Source organism: Lycium barbarum, chromosome 12, assembly GCF_019175385.1.
Source record: "Lycium barbarum isolate Lr01 chromosome 12, ASM1917538v2, whole genome shotgun sequence".
NCBI classification, from domain to species: Eukaryota; Viridiplantae; Streptophyta; class Magnoliopsida; order Solanales; family Solanaceae; genus Lycium; species Lycium barbarum.
The window spans coordinates 100,064,447-100,086,953 of record NC_083348.1 but is presented as its reverse complement, the minus strand read 5'-3'; the positions used below and the strand labels follow the sequence as shown (position 1 = coordinate 100,086,953).

At 38.0% G+C, this 22,507-nt stretch overlaps 2 protein-coding genes and 1 long non-coding RNA gene across 3 annotated transcripts; 1 reads left to right on the top strand and 2 right to left on the bottom strand.

Moving 5' to 3' along the window:
- The first annotated feature begins 955 nt into the window (after positions 1-955).
- Positions 956-3,293, top strand: LOC132623070 (uncharacterized). Its single transcript, XR_009576087.1, has 3 exons — positions 956-1,070; positions 1,971-2,037; positions 2,980-3,293. It is a non-coding gene; the product is annotated as an uncharacterized LOC132623070 (long non-coding RNA).
- A 243-nt stretch (positions 3,294-3,536) lies between these two features.
- Positions 3,537-9,064, bottom strand: LOC132624729 (receptor-like protein kinase FERONIA). The gene is made up of 6 exons (XM_060339460.1): positions 9,047-9,064; positions 6,089-8,956; positions 5,082-5,217; positions 4,822-4,964; positions 4,447-4,570; positions 3,537-4,313 (listed from the first exon to the last, which is right to left on the bottom strand). The coding sequence occupies exons 1-6, from the start codon at positions 9,062-9,064 to the stop codon at positions 3,865-3,867; spliced, it is 3,738 nt and encodes a 1,245-aa protein (XP_060195443.1). The 3' UTR covers positions 3,537-3,864.
- LOC132623746 (protein DA1-related 1-like) lies at positions 8,942-21,092 on the bottom strand. The gene is made up of 5 exons (XM_060338549.1): positions 19,870-21,092; positions 18,893-19,575; positions 10,659-10,716; positions 10,329-10,576; positions 8,942-9,144 (listed from the first exon to the last, which is right to left on the bottom strand). Exons 2-5 carry the CDS (start codon positions 18,983-18,985, stop codon positions 9,136-9,138), a joined length of 408 nt encoding a protein of 135 aa, XP_060194532.1. The 5' UTR covers positions 18,986-19,575; positions 19,870-21,092; the 3' UTR covers positions 8,942-9,135.
- Positions 21,093-22,507: the final 1,415 nt, after the last annotated feature.

Below are 22,507 nucleotides of genomic sequence, written 5' to 3'. Positions count from 1 at the left end.
TTGGGCCCTATCTGATTATTCGCAAAATAGGCAAGGTGGCCTACGAATTGGATTTTCCAGCTGACTTAGGAGCGGTACACCCAGTATTTCATGTTTCTATGCTTCGTAAGTGTATTGGTGACCCTTCCAGAGTCTTTCCTGTAGATGATATTCAGGTCACCGAGGAGCTATCTTATGAGGAGCAGCCTATAGCCATATTGGATCGCCAGGTAAAAAGGTTGCGGAACAAAGATATGGCTTCTGTTAAAGTGCTGTGGCGGAACAATAACTGAGAGGAAATGACCTGGGAAGCTGAGGAGCATATGAAGAAGAAGTATCCTCATTTATTTTCAGAGCCTACAGGTAATCCAATTCTCTATTTGACTATGTTGTTTGATAAATGAATCGTTGATCAATGATTGTATTGTTGTGACAGTTAGTAAGGAAACTCCCCTAAATTGTTGTATGACCGGTAAGGTTAATCTGACATTCGAGGATGAATGTTCTAAAGGGGGGAAGGATGTTAGAACCCGTATTTTTATACAGTGAAATAATCCGGATTTATTTATGATAAGCTAAGGACAAAATTATTTTGGGATACAAAGTCGGGATTCTTGACCTTCGAATTTATTTTGAGATATAAGTTGTGCATGAATTTATTGGTATGAAACAATTAGGAAAATTTGGGACAAAAGGTGATAAAATTTGAAGTGGAAAGTCATCCACAAATTCCATGTGGTGCCCACACAACTTTGTGTCATCTTCTAAGTGGAACAACTCATTATGTGGGCCAAGGCACCCTTGACTAAGTCTTGCATTGTTAAAAAGATGACCACTTCATTTCACTTCACTCCAACTCTTAAAAAAAAAGAAGGAATTGAAGAGCACCACAATAAGGGGGCTCTCGGCCAGCCCAAGGAAAAATCCCCCCCCCCCCCCCCCCCCCATTTCTTGCTCTTCCAAAATTATTTCTTTGGTACAAACCCACTATTTTGAGGTCCCTAAGTAGCGTGGGAGTGTCGTTGGAGCGATCAACCCATTATTTTTCATCCATTGGAAACCCTAGCATTTTGTGGAATTGAAGAGGATAGGTAAGAGTTGATCTTGCTTTTGTGTTATAAAGGTTGTTTGTATCTTGTAGTATGTTATAATGGAGGAAAATCATGAAATATGAAATGTTGGAGGTGAGTTGTGTATGTGGAGCTTGAGCCGTGTAAATGGGTGTTGTTGTGTTGTGATTGAAATTATGAATTAATGCCTAGTTAGTTGATTATGATCATTGTAAGGTGAAGAACAATTGAGAATCATCCATATATGTATATGTGTAGTGTTAGCCGAAAATGGGTCACCTTATGTGCCAAGAATTGAATTAGTATCGCTTATTGTTTATTCGTCGTCGCCATGAATTCTATGTTGGAAATGAAAGTTTATTGACTCAAATTGATGTTGTAAATATTGCGGACTGATTTGGAAGTTGTTGTACATTTAATGTAAATTGTGTATTGATGAAAATAGCATTGTTAGAATGTAAATTGTAGATACGAACCATGATTTGGAAATGAAGAAAAAGTTAGGGGGGCTGTCTCGGTTAGGGGCTGTTTCGGGTAGCTTGGGAAAATTTATGGATTGTTGGAAAAATTGTATAAATTGCTTAGAATGTCTTGAAATGTTTTTGGTATGGGTTCGGGTTAGTATGTGAGCGTATAAGCGTCGATTTTGGCTTGAAGGTAAGTCGTCGAATTGAATTTATGAAAGTTGATGAATGATGGAAAAGAGAGTTATTATTGTTGTATTACCTTTCGGATTGATCATTAATGTTGTTAGGTTGGTTGTTGTTGTTGTTGTTGATTGATACGGCCGAGTTAAATTCTCGGGGTAGCCTATTTACAGGGGAAATGCTGCCCAAATTTCTGTAGAATTAAGGGCGAAATTGGAATTTAATGCCCAAAGAGTCTTTAGCTAATGTTTGGCATTTTATGGCTTGTTTATAGATCGTGGGCAGCCCGAATCATAGGTTGGATTTAGCTTGAGTTTGGATCGTATTGGAGAGCGTTTGAGGTATGTAAAGTAATCTTCCTTCTTCGGCATGCCTTAGTTAAAATAGGCTATGATATAAGCCTCGAGGAAACTCTATTCTCACAATCCGAGCATGTTTATGAATCGCATTTGTTCTTTGGCATCCTTGCCTTGTCATGGCAAAACATTGATCCTTATGTTCTTGGAATCCATAATTTGTAAAGATTACATGAAAGCTGATTTTTGTTTTAAAGTTCATTCTTTAGCGATTCCAAAACTTCAAACGCCCATAATTTCCTCAGAAAAGCTCGGATTGCTTTGAAATTTTCGTAGGAGTTTGTATGATATAAAATGAGTATGTTTTTCATAGGCGGGCTCAGTTCGGGTCTATACTCGTCCGTGGGTCCCGCGACGCCCTTTTTGAAATTCGACAACTTTGAAACAAAAAGTGATAATTATTATTCCGATTTCGAATATGACTATTTTACTTATCCTTCAGATTTATAATAATGATTTTATGCATATGATTCCTCACTACTCCGCTCGTGCATACTGTGATATCGTTCACCGGTTCCCGGGCCGGTTCTGTTGTCGTGCGCTTTGTGATACATTCCGGTGTTATGCTGTGATTATGGTTCACCGTGCTCCTCGCTCGAGGGCCGGGTTCCACTTATGTTTGGCGTTATGCTGTGTTTGGCGTTATGCTGTGTTGTGATGTGTGACGGGGATTCGGAGATTTGAAACTTTCTGGTGTTATGCTGTGTTGTGGCGCCATCGACAGGCGGGCGACCACATTTTCCTGTGCCCTATGCATAATTTATACTTTGGAAATAAACATTTTGATATTTTTTTTTTGATATGTATTATTTTCTATATATCTGATTCGATTATTGTTCAGATTTATTTCTGTACCTTCTGCTTTGCATACTCAGTACATATTTCGTACTGACCCCCTTCTCCGGGGGCTGCGTTTCATGCCCGCAGGTACGGACGCACAGCCTGGTGATCCACCTGTTTAGGACACCCTTTCTGCTATTCGGAGTGCTCCTCTCTTTCCGGAGCTTATACTTTTGGTATATATATTTATTAGTGCATTTGTATATATTCGTTCATGGGTACGGCGGGGCCCTGTCCCGTCATATGATTCTGTCGGTCTGTTTAGAGGTCTGTGGACATGTTTGTGGGTTAGGGTCTTTCTGTATGGATAGGTGTATATGTTGTTTGGGCGATCCCATACGCCGAGGCGGCCGGTCCGCATATGTTTATACGTTGCTTTGCTAGCCCTGTGTGGCCTTTGTTGGTGTTGCTGTGTACAGGGTTATTTTGGATAGTCTGTAAAACAGAGGAAATTCTGCCGAATTTTTTCTGGGAGTTGTCTAAATTTAGAATATAGCCTCGTCGGCTTCTGGTATATACTTGAATGCATTTGATAGATGGGTTTGGGTGCCCAGATCGGGCACTAGTCACGGCCTATGGGGTTGGGTCGTGACAAGTAGACTGCTTGAATGCAACAAAGATTTGAAATTGCAATCATTTAGAATCAGGTGTATTATTTCATGGATCACCACCACGGCATCTCCCTATTCAATGATATCCATAACATAAGATAGTAACAAGTTACTGACTCAAAATTTGAATCTCCTTAAATGTACAAAATAATGAACTCTTTACGCATCACTAAAACAATCACAACCCAAAGCCACACAGGGCCTTACAAATTCACCTCACAAACTAAGATTACAGCACCAACTAGACATACAAGAGGTCACGACAAAAGAAGAAGAAGAAATTGTCTGTATTTGGATAACTAAGCTATCATAGTTTCTTCATATATTGTTTTATTTACATACATAAAAAGTAGTAACATATTCATTCTGCTCTTCTAGGGAGTGGATAGGCTCGGTTCACATCGTGCCTCGGATTATATGGAGAAGGATGGTGCAAAGGTTGCTGACCATATTCAGCAGTCTGATGTTTCGAACTTATTCTAGGCTCCTTGTTGAGTCTTTCATTGGCAGCCTCAATATGTTCTAGTTTCTCCACTACTTCCTTCATTGATGGTCTGGTTTTAGGTTCATTTTCAAGACATGACAGTGCGAGTTGTGCTATTTGAACTGCAGCTCTGGATGGATATTTTCCTCCAAGCCGCGAATCTATCTTGTCTTTCAACTTCCTTCTATCAGATAAATGTGGCTTAATCCATTCAACCAGATTATGCTGGTTGCTTGGGCGGTTTGAGTCTGCTGCCTGTAGACCTGTTAGCATTTCCAACAAAAAGACACCAAAACCATAGACATCGCTCTTCACGTACAAGTGTCCTGTAGAAAAATGACAATAGAAGTATGAACAAATATTTATTCTGACTTGACTCTGTATGTTTAAACCTCACAATATGTGATTCAAGAGAAATAGAATTGCCAAGTGCAGAAGCCCAACAGACTCCAAGTTTACCTGTTGCAACATACTCGGGAGCAGCATAACCATACGTTCCCATTACCCGTGTTGACACATGTGATTGAGTAGCCGAAGGACCTAGTTTTGCCATGCCAAAATCTGCTATCTTCGCATTGTAAGACTGAAACAAAAGGAATTAAAGAATGTCATGAAACAGTTTTATTAATAACAGCCTTTTCTCCAATATTTTTTTCTCACTGTTATAGGTTAGCTAGTCAGGTTTTATCATACGGTGATCAAGAGCTCCAAAACTTTAGGCTTTTGGCTGTAAACTAGAAAGGTGCCGAGTAAGAAAAAGGTTTGTGGTCTCTATATTACTTGCGCTAAGACTCTATGTGACAATAGTCAGAGGGAGAAGAAAAGGAAACGTACGCCATCAAGTAATATATTCGAGGCTTTAATGTTTCTGTAGATAACTTGCTTCTCTGATGCATGTAGGAATGCCAAGCCTCGAGCTGCGCCTATCATAATTTTAAGCCTTACATTCCATGGAAGTGACAAAGCAGCAGAGCGCCCTAAGAAAACCAAATAGAACAAATATGTTTAGGTGGAGAATGAAGTAGGCACATTCCTCGATGCTTTAATCTAGAATATCTTATATATAATTGAGAAACATATAGATAATCTCTTACTTCCAAAAAGATGGTTTGCCAAGGATCCTTTTTGCATAAACTCATAGACAAGCAGTAGTTCTTTATCTTCCTGGCAGTATCCCAAGAGTTTGACCAAGTTAGGGTGAGAAAGTCTTCCAAGAAAGCTCACCTCAGACTGCATAAACAAATGAAATGAAATTCACAAGAGAACCTTGGAAAAAAATTAGCAGATACAAGCAACAAAACTCAGTGTCTCAGAACTATGGAATAATTTTTCACATTTAAATATTCAGAATAAATTCCAGGTCTAGTGAATGACCAACTAAAGTTGAGTAACTTAGCAGAAAGCAAAACCTGTGCACAAAGATGTTGGTAATAATGAATAATGATCGTAATCAATCTGCTAAAGCTAGCAGAAGACATAAGATCACAAGTTTCAATGAAATTGGACGGTATAAGAATTAAAAAAGAGAGACAAGGAAATGCAATGGGATAGATGGTAGAGAGCTGCCGGCGTCCAAAATTGGTTATTCACTAAACCTGCCGAATGAGCAAGTAGAAAGGTGCTTTAGAAAATATGTAACACAAAGTTTGCACAACAAAACAAGACTGCAAACAAAGATCCTAGACCATTCACCCAACTGAATATTAGCATAATCATATTTCTGGAGAACGACAAGAAGTGCCAGAGAGTTCAAGGAATTGCTCTTTGCCAAAGTTTAGAGAAAACACCGTGTGTTAAACTGCATATATAATATGTTACTCTCTGAATTCTCACTTTCCCACTGAAAGTAGTCAAAGAAATTCAACTCAATGGGACAATAAAAACCTCGGACAGCCCAACATTTCCCAGCAATGAGTTACTATCAAGTAATAAATCAATGCCAAGCGCTTCTATGCAATTTGTCACGTCGCTCACGCAGACAATAAAGAGGAGAGCCATTGCAGCTATATTAAAACGAAGCAAGCTAGCGCCTGGCATAAAATAGAAATAACTCCAATTATAAAACTTAAAGGAGTTTACATATTTAGGACAGAGGAGTCACCTGGAACTCTTCAAATCCTTGTAAGCTTTCAGAATTCAATTTCTTAACAGCAATTACAGTGCGGCCACTCTTAGAAGAAGCCCGCTCATCAAGCCAACCCTTGTAAACTTTCCCAAAACCACCATCTCCCAGCACCGTATCATTGTTAAATTTTCTGGTGGCGGCCTTGAGTTCAGCAAAAGAAAACATCCGTAAATTGGGATGCGGTAATATCTGGCTATTTGGATGAACAAGATTCCATGGCTTTGGTGGTGCTTTTCTGAAAAGGCCAAAAAAATCCCACCATCTTGGTGAAGCGATGTAGAGACTTTTATCCTCAGATTTTACCTTTGTCCTTGAAATGGCACTCCTTTCTGCTATATCAACGCCATTACAATCCTCTTTGATGGATGCCCTCTTTGCTTCAACCTTTAACTGAGATGTTGATGTGTCATCAAATGAAATGATGTCTTCACCTGCATTCTGCTGAGATACTAATGCTAATTCCAGGCTTTTCACCACTTCAGACATTCCAGGCCGTTGATGTGGATGACCATTGAAGCATTCAACAGAAATTCCTACAAACACCTTTAAACAAGTTGAGGAGATAGACCCGGCCAGATTCTGATCAATAAGCTTACTAACTTCTCTTTCCTTGATGCATTGTTTGGCCCATGCTACAAGTCCATGTTGCTCCTCAGGCAGTTTTAGATTGACTGCCGGCCTTCCTGAGAGCACTTCAAATAGTACTACTCCAAAAGCATACACATCAGTTTTCCATGTTAATCTATTAGTCAGGAAGTACTCTGGATCGAGGTACCCAAATGTGCCTTTGACTTGTGTACTAACATGAGTAGCTGATTCATTTCCAGGTCCCATTTTGGACAACCCAAAATCTGAAATCTTACTCACCCAATTTTCATCCAACAGAATATTTGAGCTTTTGACATCACGATGTATAACTCTATTTTGAGATGTATGAAGGAAATCCAGTCCACGTGCAGCACCTATAGCAATTTTGAGCCTTTGTTCCCAAGAGAGAGAGGAGCTACTTGTGTCCTTTTTGAAGAGGTGGTCAGCAAGTGATCCTCGAGACATATAATCATAAACTAATAACATCTCAGGACCTTCATTGCAGTAACCAATTAGGGATAGAAGGTTCTCATGGCGGTGCGTAGATAACATTTTGATTTCGGTCCAAAATTCATTCTGCCCCTGGCTAGATCCTGATTTCAATCGCTTAACTGCTACAGTGGTCTCTCCGCCATCAATATCACCTTTGTATACTGTGCCATATCCACCGCTCCCAATGACAAGCTGTGGATCAAAATTGTTGGTTGATCTTACCATCTCATCCAGCGAGAATTGACGACACTGATGCTCCCCGCAAGATATTCTATTGTTCATCTTGCCAGAGTTTATCTCTGAATTACACGTAATGTAATAAACAACGACATTGATCAAAGTGACTATCAGTGTCAGTACAGTTGCAATTTTATTCTTTGTAGTAAACGAAACAAATTGCTCTGGTGTTGAAGTAGTAACAGGATGCGCAGGGCTCACACTGCCAAGATTGTTGTCAGGGTTGCTTATCTTGAATACTTCTAGCCCATTCAAGATGGCGTTACTCTGATTACTGATTGTAGCAAGCTTTGGCTGCAAAACTATAGAAAGTTTATGCTTACCTTCCCTTCTATCACCCTCCATAATGGCAACATAGTCCCTGTATACAGAAATTCCATGTCCTCCACTCCATTTGATCACATCAGCTTCATCTTCAGCATTATGATTATTTATGACAATAGTGAAATTTCTTTCACCTTTATTTGTCATCGCAGGTTCAATTTCACAAAAGTGGAGCCTAACAAGGTATCTGAATCCCAAATCAAGTGGGATGTTCCAAGTGAGATTACAGACATTAGAATGGCAGTGTGCACCCACTGACCTGGCCGTTTGGTAAACTTCTTTTGGTGCACTTTGAGTTGCTGAGGAAGTAAATCTGATTGGAACGGCGCTGTTGATAGAAAAGGCACCAACTTCTATCAGGTAATTAGAGTCATCTTCCCAGTCCCGGAACATGGTTGCATCTTCCAAAGATGAAATAGAGTTTCCGCCAACATTTATTCGCTGAATTGTTTCCAGTGCTGTGCTATTGTCAATGTAGAATCTGTGCTTTCGCCCAACAACACGGACTCCCTGATTGCCATCTGGTGTGAAATACAGACCAGCAGGCATGGAAACAATCTCGATTGCATTTACAAAAGCATAAGTGTCTTCCAAAAAGCGAGATGGTATGAATGTTATGCTCAATGTTTCACTTTCTTGTACAGTGATGCAAAATTCCTTCTTGAAATAGTTTATGCCCAGAGCATCAGCAGCAAGGGTAGGGATGAAGTCACTGAGCAGGGTATGCTGACCAGTTTTGACAGTAAAAATGGCTTTGGACTTCTTGAAACCTTTGTATGAAGCTGGCTTGAAGTGTAAGCGTATGAACTTTTGCCCTGGTTTCACTGAAAACTGGTAAGTAAACCCATGGCGAGACGTTCGAGCTGACTTATAAGGAACTGGATCCGACAAACCAGCAAACTGATGGGGGACTCTTGACTTTATAGATTTTCCCCTTAACTGTAGCAATGAAGAGCTGAAACTGGCATCACCAACCCATACTCGTCCATCTGGTGCAGGGAAATCGCCAGAGGCACCACATGAAATGGCAACGTTTCCATCAATGTTAGTGGCAGAGATGATCACTTGATGGATAAACATAAACATTGAGAGAATGAATAGCTGAGAGAGCAACATGTTCAGTTGTGGGTGGGTGAAAGAGGCACTGATTGTTCGAAGTAGAAGTGGGAAAAATCGACAACTTGAGGCAGAATAGTCTACCCTCTAAGAAATTGCAGCGAAGCTGCACATTAAAAGCCCAATAGACTTGAAGTCTTGGAGTAGGTTATTGTTATTGAAACTTTGCTTTCTTACAGAATAGTCAAAGAGCATCACAGACTTCTTTTGTCCATCATTTCATTGTGTTCAAACCCTTCTGTTATGTTTTGATTGATTCACTTAAATCAACATACCTGCCACAAAAGATATGTGAAAATGATTTATTTGACCGTGTCAGATGAATATTAATATCAGGGTTGAAGGTCAATGAATGGAAGCGAGAAGTCAATATCTGTCTTAATCAAAATCCAGACAGATGTACAAAACTAGAGAACTTGCTAACATAATGAACAATAGCTCATATGTTATGTTCAGACAGGTCCCAGCAGTGAACTTTTGTTTCTTAAATGTAAAGTTAAGACTTAGCTGTGGCCTTTATATTTAGTTCCCCTTCCCTTCCTTTGGTCTTTTTTTTTTTTTTTTCTCTCAATGGGCTCTGAATGCAAAATATTAATTCTTGATAGGACGCAATTCAACAGAATATACAACATCAACTGTATTAACTGCAAGAAAAATGCAGGGAATAATTGGACGCGGGGACTGCAATATGGAGTATGTTGTGGAGAGAACTCATCGTTCCAATTGCATATTTTACATTACTGTAGCTTTGTTTGTATGATTCTCTTGTCGGATATGAATCCTCTTTGTCTGCTTTGCTCAATCCAATGAATTTAGTGATTCATCATAGTTAAAACTATTTTTACTGTCAACCTAATGCATTCCTCCTCGACTGTCAACCTAATCCATTCCTCCTCTTTTCTTCGAACTTAGAACAATCTATCCGAAACTCACACACTTGAAGGAAGCAAATCAACCAAAAAAAAGTTCTCTTGAGTAAGATGAAAATTAAGAGGATACCGCCATGTAATTACAGGAGCAGGCAAATACAATACAGTTGTTGCTGCTTCATACATATATAGAGTCAATTAGCCCTACACGACCAATCTTCCTCTTCTTCAAGAAAACACGTTAAAGCACCTTTGGGGGACGGGAAGAAAGGTATATATACTCGTGCATCACTGTGTTTGGTTTTCCTTTATATGAACAAGTATACAACTTGAAGTAGACACAAGTTATATTAAACGTATCTGCATCTTATTGGTGCATTTACTTTTACCTTTTCATTATTGTGTTATGATTATGATTATAATTGTATGCGCTATTTGGTCCTACAAAACTAGTATAGAAGGTTTGTTTTGAATATCCCAGTCGACGTGGAAACACTCAGCATGACTGAAAAATTTAACACGGGAAGGTTCCTGTAAGCCGGATATGATCAAGTGTCGTCTTGAGACACACTTGAGCACTGCCTTATTACCTCTTCTGAATCCATCCCCATAAGCTGCTGAGGTATCTGATTCAATTGGTGCTTGAAAAAATCACCCAGTTTCTTCTCAAACTCGGAACAATTCCCTTTCTTTGATGAAGTAGATGATGATGAGGATGCAGAGGAAGATGCAGAAGTCGAACTACTACCAGAACCAGCTATTATTTCAGAGTCCAACCATATGTGAGCTAATACTTGGCAGGTACCTTCTTCCACTTCTGGACTTAAACTCGGATAGCCTGTAATCATTAAAATGAAAAACTTATCTTCAGAAAGAGAAAAGGACATCATATACAAGTGTTTTTGGAATAAAAGATCCACCTTTAAGCCGCAGCCATGCATGTAACATTTCGTGAGCCAGAATTGGCCAGTCAATAACCTGGAAAAGTCTTGAGCTATGAGTAAATTTGTCTTCAGATAGAGTGAAGTAAAAAAATTCTTGAGGTATGGTTTTTTAGACCATTTATCTAGGAAGACCATATAAGATTAGAATAGTAGTCACTTCACTCGTCGAATTAACCTGTAACGCTCTGTAATACCTAATATCCTATCACCACCAAGCCGTGGCTGCGTCTAAATCTGACATGTTTGTTTGGATCAAGACAGATTTCATTTTGAACAGTATATGGCCATTGAGGAAAGTGCAGAATAAGGGAAGGTTCATACAGTGCTAATGGTCTGTTCTTCAGACAGGCAGAGTCCTCGAGTCAAGTGTACCTACCAAAGTTAGAAAATATCTCCTACCATCACGAGTTGAAACTCTATATAGCCCCCCAAATATTAGCATGTAGAAGATCAAATGAAGCAACAGAAGAAGAAGTACTTAAGAGTAAAAGGCATTATTGATTGCATAGCAATAGGACAAACAGTACAAGTATGACCTCTCATCTGTATGAAATTCAGAACATTTATTCTCCTCATAACTTTTAAAGGGGCATGCCTAGTCTTCTATGCCATAAAGCAGTAACATCAGAATTATTAACACTGTAATTAGCATCCATACACAAATCACTAGAAAAAACATTCACTGATGAGTTATGAGATGAATGCTTGGTTTCTACTGTGGGTTCATTTCCCTCAGTCTTCAAGATGTAGAGACATTGGTCCTCCTTATGAAGCCCCATCGCCTTCCTACTTGAGAGCTCCTGAAACAAGTCCCCATCACCTTCCTACTTGAGAGCTCCTGAAACAAGTCCAATACCACTCCCCGATCCTGTCAGCAAAATATCTCTTAACATCGAGTGAATCTCGTCCAATTTCTTACCATGTTCATTTACCTTGACCAGAATCTTTTTACTAACCCTACACACCAGAATTAAACCATGCATCTGGCAGAACTTCACCAGTGAAATTTCCAACTTGGTCAGTTTCCTGGAGTAAATCCATATTTTCATCGCTTCGTAGCATTTAGTCTTGGAACACTTGAGAACTAGCTCTTCACCTTCCATCAGCTGCTTCTTGAACATCTCTATTTCTGTCTCGGCCATTTAGGGCTTTGCTTAGCCTCTCCATGTCAGCGAATACTGGTTCAATATCAACTAATGTCTGCTTCAAGCTGAGGAATTTGGAACGGAAACTGGTGATGTTTATGACAACATGAAGAACGGCTTTGAAGAGTATGTCAAAAACAGGACGCAGAGCAGCTCCTCCCAAGAGATTTGCGGTCATTACTGTTACGTCCCGTATTTTTATACATTGGGACAACCCGAATTAACTATGATAATTAAGGCCAAGACCATTCCGGGATTTGAAGTCGGGACTTTTGACATTTGATTTTATTTTGAGACATAAGTTATATATAAAGTTGTGGGCATTGAACACTTAGAAAAAATTGGGACCACAATTCATAAAATTGGAATTAAAAATATTGTGCAAAGGGGCCATTGTGGCCGTGTGTATGGGAAGAGGGTCCCACACAATGTGTGGCCAATCTTAAATGGTCCAACACATTGTGTGGGCCAAGACACTTGGAGATATTTTTGTGGGACTAAAAGATGACTTTCAAATCATCTCTCCTCATTCTATACTTAGCAAAAATAAAGCAAGAAGTGAGGAGCAACTACTCCATGGTTCTCGGCCAAAGTGGAGGAAAACCAACTCCATTTTTAGCCTCTCTAAAATTTATTCCTTGATACAAACCCACTATATTGAGATCCCTAAGTAGCGTGGAAGTATTGTTTGGGTCATCTAACTACTCATTATACCCATTTGCAAACCCTAACCAAAGTGTGGAATTGGAGAAGAAAGGTATGTTTTGCTCTTGTTTTTGTGTTGTGAATGTTTAATTCATGTTGTAGTATGTTAACATGGATATAAATCATGAAATATGGTGTGATGAAGTTGGGCCGTGTGTTTGGTGTTCTAGCCGTGTATTTGGGTGTTGAATTGGATTGATGAATTGATTCTTGTAGTGTGTTAAATCGTTGTAGTGTGTAGGATGGCTAAGTGTCACGACCCAACCCCGTAGGCCGTGACTAGTGCCCTACTTGGGCACCCTGACATACCTGTACGTATCGAATCACATCCAAATAGTATATGCGGCTAAAATGCTATATGCCGTCTCAAACTATATCAAACTGCATCAGACGCATTTCAACGCAACCATGTGCGGACACATATATATATATCAAAAAGCCGGCAAGGCTGTCAAATGTATCAAGAGCCAACAAGGCTATCAAAGATGTCAAAAAGCCGACAAGGCTATCAAATGGCACAATGGCCCAAAACACGTATACAAAATGCACGCCGACAAGGCGGCCATAACAAATGAGATCATACAAACCCCACTATACAAAAGTAGGCACACACACCCACAAATACGTCTACAGACCTCTAAACAGACCAAACGAATCATATGGCGGGACAGGGCCCCGCCGTACCCCCGAACGAATAAATACAAACATAGCGAACAAAAGTGTATACCAAAAGATATGCTCTGAAAGGAGAAGAGCACTCCAACAGCAAAAGGGGTATCCTACACTGGGGGATCACCGAACTGTGCGTCTGTACCTGCGGGCATGAAACGCAGCCCCCCCCCCCCCCCCCCCCCCGAAGAAAGGGGGTCAGTACGAAATATGAATTGAGTATGCAAAGCAGAATATACAGAAAGCAAATGTGAGACTTTAAATAAAAGGGGAGTATCAAACATAAGCGCAAATCCAACATATCAAATATGTTTACTTTCAAAAATATGTAAGTAATGCATAGGGTACAGAAGAATATGGTCGCCCGCCTGTCAATGGCGTCAATACACAGCATACTCCAGATGTAAGTTTAAATTCTCCGAATCCCCGTCACATATCATAACCCAACATAACGCCATATACAGCATAACACCAAACATAAGTGGAACCCGACCCTCATTAGCGAGTAGCTCGGAGAACCATAAACACAGCATAACTCCGGAGCATATCAAAGCGCGCACGATAACAGGATCGGCCGGGACTCGGCGAAGGGAATAACAAAATGCACGAATAGAGTCGTGAGTAGTCATATGCATAAAATCCTTATCATAAATTCAAACATAAGTAAAGTGATCATATTTGAAAATCGAAATAATAGCCTTAACAAATTCTTTCAAAGATTCTCCGAATTACATAAAGGAAGGTCGCGGGACCCACGGACGGGTATGGACCCGAATCAGGCCCGCTTATGGAAAACATACTCATTATACAGCATGCAAACTCTTATGAAAATATTGGAACAATCCGAGCCTTTATGCGAAAGATATGGCATTCAAAAATTACGAAATTCATTAAAGTGAAACCTTTTTGTACAAAGTTTGGAAATCACTTCTTTCAAAAACATAATGGTTCGTATTACATCAAATCATACATAAGAGTGCCAAGGAGTATATATAAATCATATCATGCTCGGATTTCGGATTTGGAATTTCCTTAAGGCTCTAATCTAGCCTATGTAAAACTAAGACATGCCAAAAAGAAAGGAGGTTGCTTTACATACCTCGTACACACTCCAAGCTAGCCAATCTAAAGCTAATCCAAATCTACACCTCGGGCTCCCCAAGGTCTACAATTACGCCAACGAATACCAAACATTAGCTAAGGGCACTTAAGCCATTCATTCCAAACTAATCATTAAATTCTACAGAAAATTCGACAACATTTCCCCTGTAAATAGGCCATCCCGAGAATTTAACTCGCTCAAAATCAACAACAACAACCACAATAACCAACCTAGTATCATCAATAATCAATCCGAAAGGCAAAACAACATTAGTAGCTCTCTTTTACACCATTCGACAACTTTCCAATTATTCACTTTAATGGCTTACTTTAAAGCCACAATATCGTTCGTATATTCGATTATTAACCCAAACCCATACTAACAACATTCAAGAACATTCTAAACGATTCGCATAATATTTCCAGCAATCCACAATTTATTTATTTTTCAAAAGTGGCCGAAAACAGTCCCCTTTACCCGAGAACAGCCCCTCTTTTCCATTCCTCATTTTCAAGTCATGATTTGTATCGCAACCCACAATATAACGATATGATTTTCATAAAATATACAATTTACGTCAAACGCACAACTAGCCTCAAAACAACCCACAAATTCTCAACATCAATCTTGAGTTGTTAATTGCTCATCCCCAACTAGAATCCATAACGACGACAATTGAAACGTTAAGCGATATTAATGCGATCTTCAACATATTATAGGCTCACATTCGTCCACACTACACATATATATATATATATATATATATATATATATATATATATATGTTAATGGTTCTCATATATAAGGATTGCATTAAATGCATAAAGTTCTCCAAATCAGTCCGCAGCACTTACTATGTCAATTTGGGACATTAATTTCTCATTTCCAACCTACAAGTCATCACAATAACCATTACGACGCTAAGCGATATAAATTCATTCTTTGCCAAACATTTGGGGCTACACACGGCTACATTACATCCATGTATACACATATTGACGATTTGTATTCTCTTCTCCACTCTACAACAATTAACAAGCTACAAGGAACCAATTTATCAACTCAATCACACAACACACACCTACACCCCACACGGCCCACATACCAAACACAAGACCCAACTTCAACATTCTATATTTCATGATTTTCTTCCATATTAATATACTTCAACATGAAATAAACGTTCACAACGCATAAACAAGAGCGAAACATACCTTTCTTCTTCAATACCACAATTGGCTAGGGTTTTGCAATTGGACACAATGAATGGTTAAATGATCCAAACGATACTTCCACGCTACTTAGGGACCTCAATATAGTGGGTTTGTACCAAATAAATAATTTTGGGGAAGCTAGAAATTGATTTGGTTTTCTTGAGGTTTGGCCGAAAACAGTGGGAAAGAGGAGCTCCCAAGTTCTTGTCTTTCTTTTGTTCAAGTGTTGAAGTGTAAATGAGGGAAAGATGACTTAGAGTCATCCTTTTAAGTCCACATATTTCCCTTAGTTGTCTTTGGCCCACACAATGTGTTGGACCAATTAAAATTGGCCACACAAGGTGTGGGACCATTTCAACTTACACGGCCACCAAGGGATTTTTGCACAACATTTTTAATTCCAATTTTATGAATTGTGGTCCCAATTTTTCCTAAGTGTTCAATGCCATCAATTGCATACATAACTTATATCTCAAAATAAAATCAAATGGTCAAAAGTCCCGACTTCAAATCCCGAAATAATCTTGGCCTTAAATTATCATAGTTCGTCCGGGTTGTCCCAATATGTAAAAATACGGGACGTAACACTAAGAATCATATATATATATTTGAGTAGTGATAGATGAACATGAGTCACGCTATATGCCAAAGGGCACCTTAATGTCGCTTAGCATCGTAATGGTTGCTGTGATGACTTTTGTGTTGGAAATGAGAGTTAAATGTCCCAAAATTGATATGGTAAATGTGCGGACTGATTTGGAGAACTTTGTGCACTTAATGCAATCTTTATATATGAGAACCATGAACATATGTATATGTGTAGTGTGGACGAATGTGGGTCATATAATATGTCGAAGATCGCATTAATATCGCTTAGCATTTTAATTGTCGTCGTTATGAATTCTAGTTGGAATTGAACATTTAATGACTCAAGATTGACGTTGAGATTTTGTGGGCTGATTTAAGGCTTATTGTACGTTTGATGTAATTCGTATATTTTATGAGAATGATATCGTTATATTGTGGATTGTGATACAAAACATGAATTGAAATCGAGGAACGTGAAAAGAGGGCTGTTTCGGTTTTAGGGGCTGCTCACGGCTAGGGGGCTGTTTTCGGCCACTTTTGGAAAAATTGTGGATTGTTGGAAATATTATGTGAATTGTTTAGAATGTTCTTGAATGTTGTTAGTATGGGTTTGGGTTAATAATCGAATGTACGAACGATATTGTGGCTTGAAAGTAAGCCATTGAATTGAATGATTGGAAAGTTGTCGAATGGTGTAAAAGAGAGCTACTATTATTATTTTGCCTTTCGAATTGATTATCGATGTTGCTAGGTTGGTTATTGTGATTGTTGTTGTTGATTTTGAGCGAGTTAAATTCTCGGGATGGCCTATTTACAGGGGAAATGCTGCCGAATTTTCTGTAGAATTTAATGAATAGTTGGAATGAATGGCTTAAGTGCCCTTAGCTAATGTTTGGTATTCGTTGGCGTATTTGAAGACCTTGGGGAGCCCGAGGCGTAGATTGGGATTTACTTTAGATTGGCTATCTTGGAGTGCGTACGAGGTATGTAAAGCAACCTTCTTTTCTTGGCATGCCTTAGTTTCACATAGGCTAGATTAGAGCCTTAAGGAAATTTCAAATCCGAAATCCGAGCATGATATGATCTATATATATTCCTTGGCACTCTTATGAATGATTTGATGAAAAATGAACCATTATGTTTTTGAAAGAAGTGATTTCCAAACTTTGTACAAAAAGGTTTCACTTTAATGAATTTCGTAATTTTTGAATGTCATATCTTTCGCATAAAGGCTCGGATTGTTCCAACATTTTTATAAGAGTTTGCATGATGTATAATGAGTATGTTTTCCATAAGCGGGCCTGATTCGGGTCGATACCCGTCTGTGGGTCCCGCGACCTTCCTTTATGTAATTCGGAGAATCTTTGAAAGAATTTGGTATGACCATTATTCCGATTTCAAATATGATCATTTTACTTATGTTTGAAGTTATGATAATGATTTTATGCATATGACTACTCACGACTCTATTCGTGCATTCTGTTATTCCTTTCGCCGAGTCCCGGGCCGGTTCTGTTATCGTGGGCATTTTGATATACTCCGGAGTTATGCTGTGTTTATGGTTCACCGAGCTACTCGCTAAAGAGGGTCGGGTTCCACTTATATTTGGTGTTATGCTGCGTATGGCGTTATGCTGTGTTATGATATGTGACGGGGATACGGAGAATTGAAACTTTCTGGTGTTATGCTGTGTATTGGCGCCATTGACAGGCGGGCAACCATATTCTTCTGTACCCTATGCATGACTTACATTTTTGGACTAAACATTTTGATATGTTGGATTTGCACTTATGTTTGGTACTTCCCTTTCGTTTATGTCTCAGATTTGCTTTCTGTATATTCCGCTTTGCATACTCAGTACATATTTCGTACTGACCCCCTTTCTTCGGGGGCTGCGTTTCATGCCCGCAGGTACAGACGCACAGTTTGGTGATCCACCAGTTTAGGACACCCTCTTCTGCTGTTTGGAGTGCTCTTCTCATTTCAGAGCATACACTTTTGGTATACATATTTTGTTCGCTATGTATGTATATATTCGTTCAGGGGCACGGCGGGGCCCTGTCCCGCCATATGATTCGGTTGGTCTGTTTAGAGGTCTGTAGACGTATTGGTGGGTGTGTGTGCCTACTTCTGTACAGTTGTGTTTATATGATTCTACTCGTTATGGCAGCCTTGTCGGCGTGCATTTGTATATGTTTTGGGCCGTTGCGCCATTTGATAGCCTTGTCGGCTTTTGATACATTTGGTAACCTTATCGGCTTTTGATACATTTGATAGCCTTGCCGGCTTTTTGATGTTTATATGTCCGCATATGGTTGCGTTGAAATGTGTTTGAAACAGTTTGATATAGTTTGAGACGGCACATAGTACTTATGGCCGTATATGCTATTTGCTTGTGATCAGATATGGATAGGTATGTCAGGGTGCTCAACTCGGGCACTAGTCACGGCCTACGGGGTTGGGTCGTGACAATTACTACACAGCAAAATGGCCTAATTAAACTATGTAAACTTTGATCAATATTTGAAAATGTATATTTTTTTTCTAATCATATTGACATGAGACTGATTGCAACTTAGAGTACTTTTCTTATAGTTTTTTAATATCTAAATCTTAAATTTAAAATATGGAGTTGATCTAATCCAATTTAGCTTCAAAGATTATTCAAATTGACCCTCGAGAAACGAAAAGTGTCACATAAATTGCCACGGAGGGCGTAACCAGGACTAATTAACAGCAATAACAGTGTAAGATACATTTTAATGACAAAAAATAAATATGCAATACCTTTGATATCATCCTCTTGACAAACCATTGGTGCCAAAGTAGTCTTTCCACAGCCACCAGGAGCAGAAAGAACCACAACTTGAGCTTTCTCATCAAGTAGCTTCAACTTCAATTCTTGAAGTGGCACTTCAAATCCAATCACAGAATCAGGAACTTGGGGCACCTCAGATCCATTCTAATTTGTCAATCTGATACTACTCCCCGATCCTGTCAGCAAAATATCTCTTAACATCGAGTGAATCTCGTCCAATTTCTTACCATGTTCTTTTACCTTGACCAGAATCTTTTTACTATCCTTACACGGCTGAATTAAACCATGCATCTGGCAGAACTTCACCAGTGAATCTTCCAACTTGGTGAGTTTCCTGGAGTAATTCCATATCTTCAACGCGTAGTAGGATTTAGTCTTGGAACACTTGCGAACTAGTTCTTCACCTTCCATTAACCGTTTCTTGAACATCTCTATCTCTTGTTCTCGGCCTTCTAGGACTTTGCTTAGCGTGTGAATGTCAGTGAACACTGGTTCGATATCAATTAATGCCTGCTTCAAGCTGAGGAATTTGGAACGGAAAGTGGGGATGTTTATACCAACATCAAGAACTGCTTTGTATAGTATGTCAAAAACAGGACGCAGAGCAGCTCCTCCCAAGAGATTTGTGGTCATTACCACACAGCAAAATGGCCTAATTAAATTATGTAAACTTTGATCAATATTTGAAAATGTATTTTTTTTTCTAATCATATTGACATGAGACTGATTGGAACTTAGAGTACTTTTCTTATTGTTTTTTAATATCTAAATCTAAATTATAAAATATTGAGTTGATCTAATCCATTTTAGCTTCAAAGATTATTCAAATTGACCCTCGAGAAATAAAAAGTGTCACATAAATTACAACGGAGGGCGTAGCCAGGACTAATTAACAGCAATAACAGTGTAAGATACATTTTAATGACAAAAAATAAATATGCAATACCTTTGATATCATCCTCTTGACAAACCATTGGTTCCAAAGTAGTCTTTCCACAGCCAGTAGGAGCAGAAAGAACCACAACTTGATCTTTCTCATCAAGCAGCTTCAATTTCAATTCTTGAAGTGGCACTTCAAACCCAATCACAGAATCAGGAACTTGAGGCACGTCAGATCCATTCGAATTTGTCAATCTGATACTACTACCCGACCCCATCAACGACATATTTCTCATCATTGAGTGAATCTCGTCCAATTTCTTACCATGTTTTTAAAACTCAACCAGAATCTTTTTAGTATCTCTAGACACCTGAATTAACCCGTGCATCTGGCAGAACTTAACCAGTGAACTTTCCAACTTGGTCAGATCCTTGGAGTAACTCCACTTCTTCAACGCGTCGTAGCATTTAGTCTTGGAACACTTGCGAACTAGTTCTTCGCCTTTCATCAGGCGCTTCCTAAACATCTCTACTTCTTCGTCTCGGCCATCTAGAGCTTTGCTTAGCCTCTCAATATCAGCGAAAACAGGTTCGATGTCCATTAATGTCTGCTTTAAGCTGAGGAATTTGGAACGGAAAGTGGGGATGTTTATACCGATATCAAGAACTGCTTTGTATAGTATGTCAAAATGTGGACACAAAGCACTACCGGCCATTGCCACGTACTACGCAAAGTGCCCTAATTCTAGGTGAACAGAGTGTAGAGGTTAAGAGTTGATAGTGGTACTGAGAAAGAAAGAGATGGCAATCGGTCGGAAGTTTCGTCCTCAACAGTTTTAGATTTTACGCGAATTGGAATTGGGTGGAATTGGATGTAATTACACTGACCTGTTTGTTTGATCAAGTAATTACACAGTTAGTTGGAATTGAGTGTAATTAGGTGTAATTAGACTCTCCAATTTTCAAGGGGGGCTGAGAATTGGGTGTAATTACACCCTGTAATTACAGGGTTACTTTTTAGTTTGTTTATTGTTTTTACTTTAATTTTTAATATTTTTTTATTTCTATTATTTTAATTTTTTTTATTTTTAATATTATTTTTATTTCTTTTTGATTTTTACTTTTTTATTATTTTTATTTTTATATTATTTATTTTTCATTTTCTTTCTTTTCATTCCAATCTTTATTTCTTGTGATTCCATGTAATTGCTCGTATTTTTTTATTTTATTCATTTAGCATAATCGTGTTATTATTTTAATATTTGAAACTACACCTGTTAATATTAGAAAGAATGAGTTATTAACAAACTTGACATATAACGGGTGACGTTATTAAAGTAGAATTTTATTGTGAATGGGGTTATAGACTTATATTCTTCCTTTCTTTTGAATTATTTACTTAAGTTACGTTGGAGCTTACTTATGTAATGTTGGAATTTGAAATAAGAGTATTATGTTGAACTTTTTCTTTTGGATTGTGAATTTAGGTTATATTTTCAATTTTAAGTTATTTGCTTTCACATTGCATGTTGTTTATTTTTCACTTACATTTGACGGATTTTTTGTGTCAAACATTTGAATAATGTTATGGCATTATATTTATTAATATTATTTTTTTGTCAAACATCCAATCCATGACGTTCTCACAAAAAAAAAAGTCTTCTTTTAAGTTTTATAATTAATTAAAATTAAATATTAATTTGAAAAATATATATCAATTATTTTTATTACAATATTAATTACAAATATATGATTATTAATTAATATATTTTCAAGAAACAATGTGTTATTAAATAACTAATTTAATATCATTTATAAAGGCAATATTTTTTAAATATTAATTTTAAATTTTTTATAATTAAATTTTATTTTCAAATTAAACTGACTGTGTAATTACACTTGTGCAACCAAACAGCACGCTTGTAATTACACTGTAATTACGTTATGACAAACAAACAGATCGTTGTAATTACACAGTAGTGTAATTACTAGGCTGTGTAATTACTACCCAATTCCAATTACCAGGTGGCTTTCCAAATAGGCCCGTAATGTTCCTACCTGCACCTTGGCTGTTGTTTGGAAACAACCTTGTATTTATTACTACTTCCTCCCTTCAATTTTTATACTCCGTACATGATGGTATTTGATTGATATAGAATTTAAGAAATTTAAGAAAAGAATATTTTCTAAATTATAAGAGTACATTTTGGGCTACTAATAGCTCATTAGGGGACCTTTCGGTTACCAGGACTAAGATATCATATTAGTTTCAATATAAAATTTAAAATTACATTTATGACGTTTTTCATTGTTGGAATTAGCTAAAATCAATATAAATTTTATATCATCTTTTTTGCATTATTTACGTACGTTATTTACGTATGTTGGATTGTAATTCCAAAATATTGTGCACCAAACAACTCATAAGGGATAGAAACTATCACGAGACAATTGTATATAGGTTTCCTTCTATCCTTTCACTAGATTATCTAGTGATATCGAACTCGTTAAATTGTACTAAACTTTCAAATCAACCAAGATTTTGTCACACTTCGAATTTTAGAGTGTCACCACCACCGGAGACTGCTAACTATACCAAATTTGTAGTATTGATTCTAATCAAATCTAATCCTCTTTGAATTAAAAAAAAAAAGTTTTGCTTTCTAAAAAAAACAAGGAAAAAAGGATATTGACTAACAAAGTCT